This window comes from Rhea americana, unplaced genomic scaffold (assembly GCF_003343005.1).
Source record: "Rhea americana isolate MKP2758 unplaced genomic scaffold, rheAme1 scaffold_226, whole genome shotgun sequence".
Taxonomy (NCBI): domain Eukaryota; kingdom Metazoa; phylum Chordata; class Aves; order Rheiformes; family Rheidae; genus Rhea; species Rhea americana.
In genome coordinates this window covers 1,457,207-1,459,075 of record NW_028186342.1, presented here as the reverse complement: position 1 = coordinate 1,459,075, position 1,869 = coordinate 1,457,207, and the positions used below count along the sequence as shown (strand labels likewise).

At 70.0% G+C, this 1,869-nt stretch overlaps 1 protein-coding gene across 1 annotated transcript in view; it reads left to right on the top strand.

The window, feature by feature from the left end:
• DEF8 (differentially expressed in FDCP 8 homolog) overlaps positions 1-1,811 on the top strand; it is a gene marked incomplete at its 3' end in the record, with an annotated part of 9,964 nt that extends 8,153 nt beyond the window's left edge. Inside the window, exons 6-9 of the mRNA XM_085305757.1 lie at positions 549-662; positions 1,268-1,348; positions 1,451-1,591; positions 1,686-1,811. Coding sequence (XP_085161883.1) covers positions 549-662; positions 1,268-1,348; positions 1,451-1,591; positions 1,686-1,811 — 462 coding nt within the window. The remainder of the gene's footprint in view (positions 1-548; positions 663-1,267; positions 1,349-1,450; positions 1,592-1,685) is intronic.
• Between the last annotated feature and the right edge of the window lie 58 nt (positions 1,812-1,869).

The window sequence follows — 1,869 nt, the reverse complement described above, 5'->3', positions numbered from 1 at the left end:
CTGTGTCCCTGGGGCAGGGGTCCTGGGGATCCCTGGGGGGCTGTGTCCCTGGGTCATGGGTGACCTGGGGGGGTGCTGTGTCCCTGGGGCAGGGGCCACTGGGGATCCCTGGGGGGCTGTGTCCCTGGGGCAGGGGTCACTGGGGTCCCTGTCCCTGTGCTGGGGGTTGTTTGGGGGCTGAGTCCCTGGCAGGGGTGTCCCTGGGGGCTCAGGGCCCTCAGGAGGGATACAAGGGAGTATCCGTGGGGGCCAGGTCCTTGGGCCTGGGGTCGTAGAACTGGGCTGGGCTGGGGGTCCCTGGGGGCTGGGACCCAGGCGTGGGGGTCCTCGAGTTCCCCCGGGGCCAGGTCCATGGCCTGGGGGTGCCTGGGAACCACAGCACTGGGCTCGGGGTCCTTGGGGGCCAGGGCCTTGGCGGGGGTCCTGGGGGCCCCTGGGGCCGTGGTCATGGCTGCCAGGACAGYGGGGCTCACCCCACAGCGCCGTGGGGCCGGGCGGCTCAAGCCCAGCCCGCAGGGGGCCGCGGGGTGACGGCCACGGGCGCGCAGGTGTCCCGCTGCAGCATGCGGTACCTGGCGCTGATGGTGTCGCGGCCAGTGCTGAAGCTGCGGGAGATCAACCCTCTGCTCTTCAACTACGTGGAGGAGCTGGTGGAGATCCGGGTGAGCGCGGGACCCCCGGCCCCCTGGGGGGCCCAGCCCGGCGCACGGCACCGGGGCCATGGGGCTGCCACCAGCCCGGGGCAGCAGGGCGGACGGGGTGGCAGCGCTGGCAGGTCCCCTCCGGCGCCGGGAGGGAGTCGGGGACCAGGCTGCAGGCAGCCAGGCTGGTGGCACGTGGGCRCGGGGAGAGCCTGGCCGGGGACGCTGGGGACACAGAGGGCACTCGAAGCACTGTGGGGCTGAGACTGACCTAGCCTGACCCTGTCCCATCCTGTCTCATCCCTGTCCCCATTCTGTCCCCATCCTGCCCTCATCTCCATCCTATCTGTCCTGCCCTGTCATATCCATGTCCTGTCCCATTCATATCCCGTCCTTGTCCCCATCCCTTCTTGTCCTTGTCTGCATCCCATCCTTTGCCCACCCTCCCTGTCTCCATCCCACCCCGTTCCTGTACCATCCTTATCTTGTTCCCATCCCATCCTGTTGCTGTCCATGTCCTCCTCTTGTCCGTCTCCATCTGTCACCATCCTTTCCCCTGTCCTGTCCCATCTCCATCCCATCCTTGTCCCCATCCCATCCCTGTTCCTTTCCCTGTGCCCCTGCAGAAGCTGCGCCAGGACATCCTGCTCATGAAGCCGTACTTCATCACCTGCAAGGAGGCCATGGAGGCCCGGCTGCTGCTGCAGGTCGGGCCTGGCCCCGGGAGGCGGGAGGGCGCCCGGGGTGGCGGGCGCCACGCCAGGGAGAGCCTGGGCCAGGCGCAGCGGTGACGGGCGCTCTCCRTGCAGCTGCAGGACCGGCAGCACTTTGTGGAGAACGACGAGATGTACTCGCTGCAGGACCTCATCGACATCGAGGCCGGGCGCCTGAGCTGCTCCCTGACGGAGATCCACACCCTCTTTGCCAAGCACATCAAGCTCGACTGCGAGGTGAGCCGGGGCGGCCGGGGGCTGCGGCGGGGCTGTGGGGCGGGACGGGGCCGTGGCCCCACGGCGTGGTGCTCACTGCCCGCTGCCGCCCCAGCGCTGCCAGGCGAAGGGCTTCGTGTGCGAGCTCTGCAAGGAAGGCGACGTGCTCTTCCCCTTCGACAGCCACACCTCCGTGTGCACCGACTGCTCCGCCGTCTTCCACAGGTACGGCGGGCGCCGGCGGGCAGCGCCTCGCCGTGCCCGGAGCCGCGGGGCGGCCCGGCGCTGCCGGCTGCAGC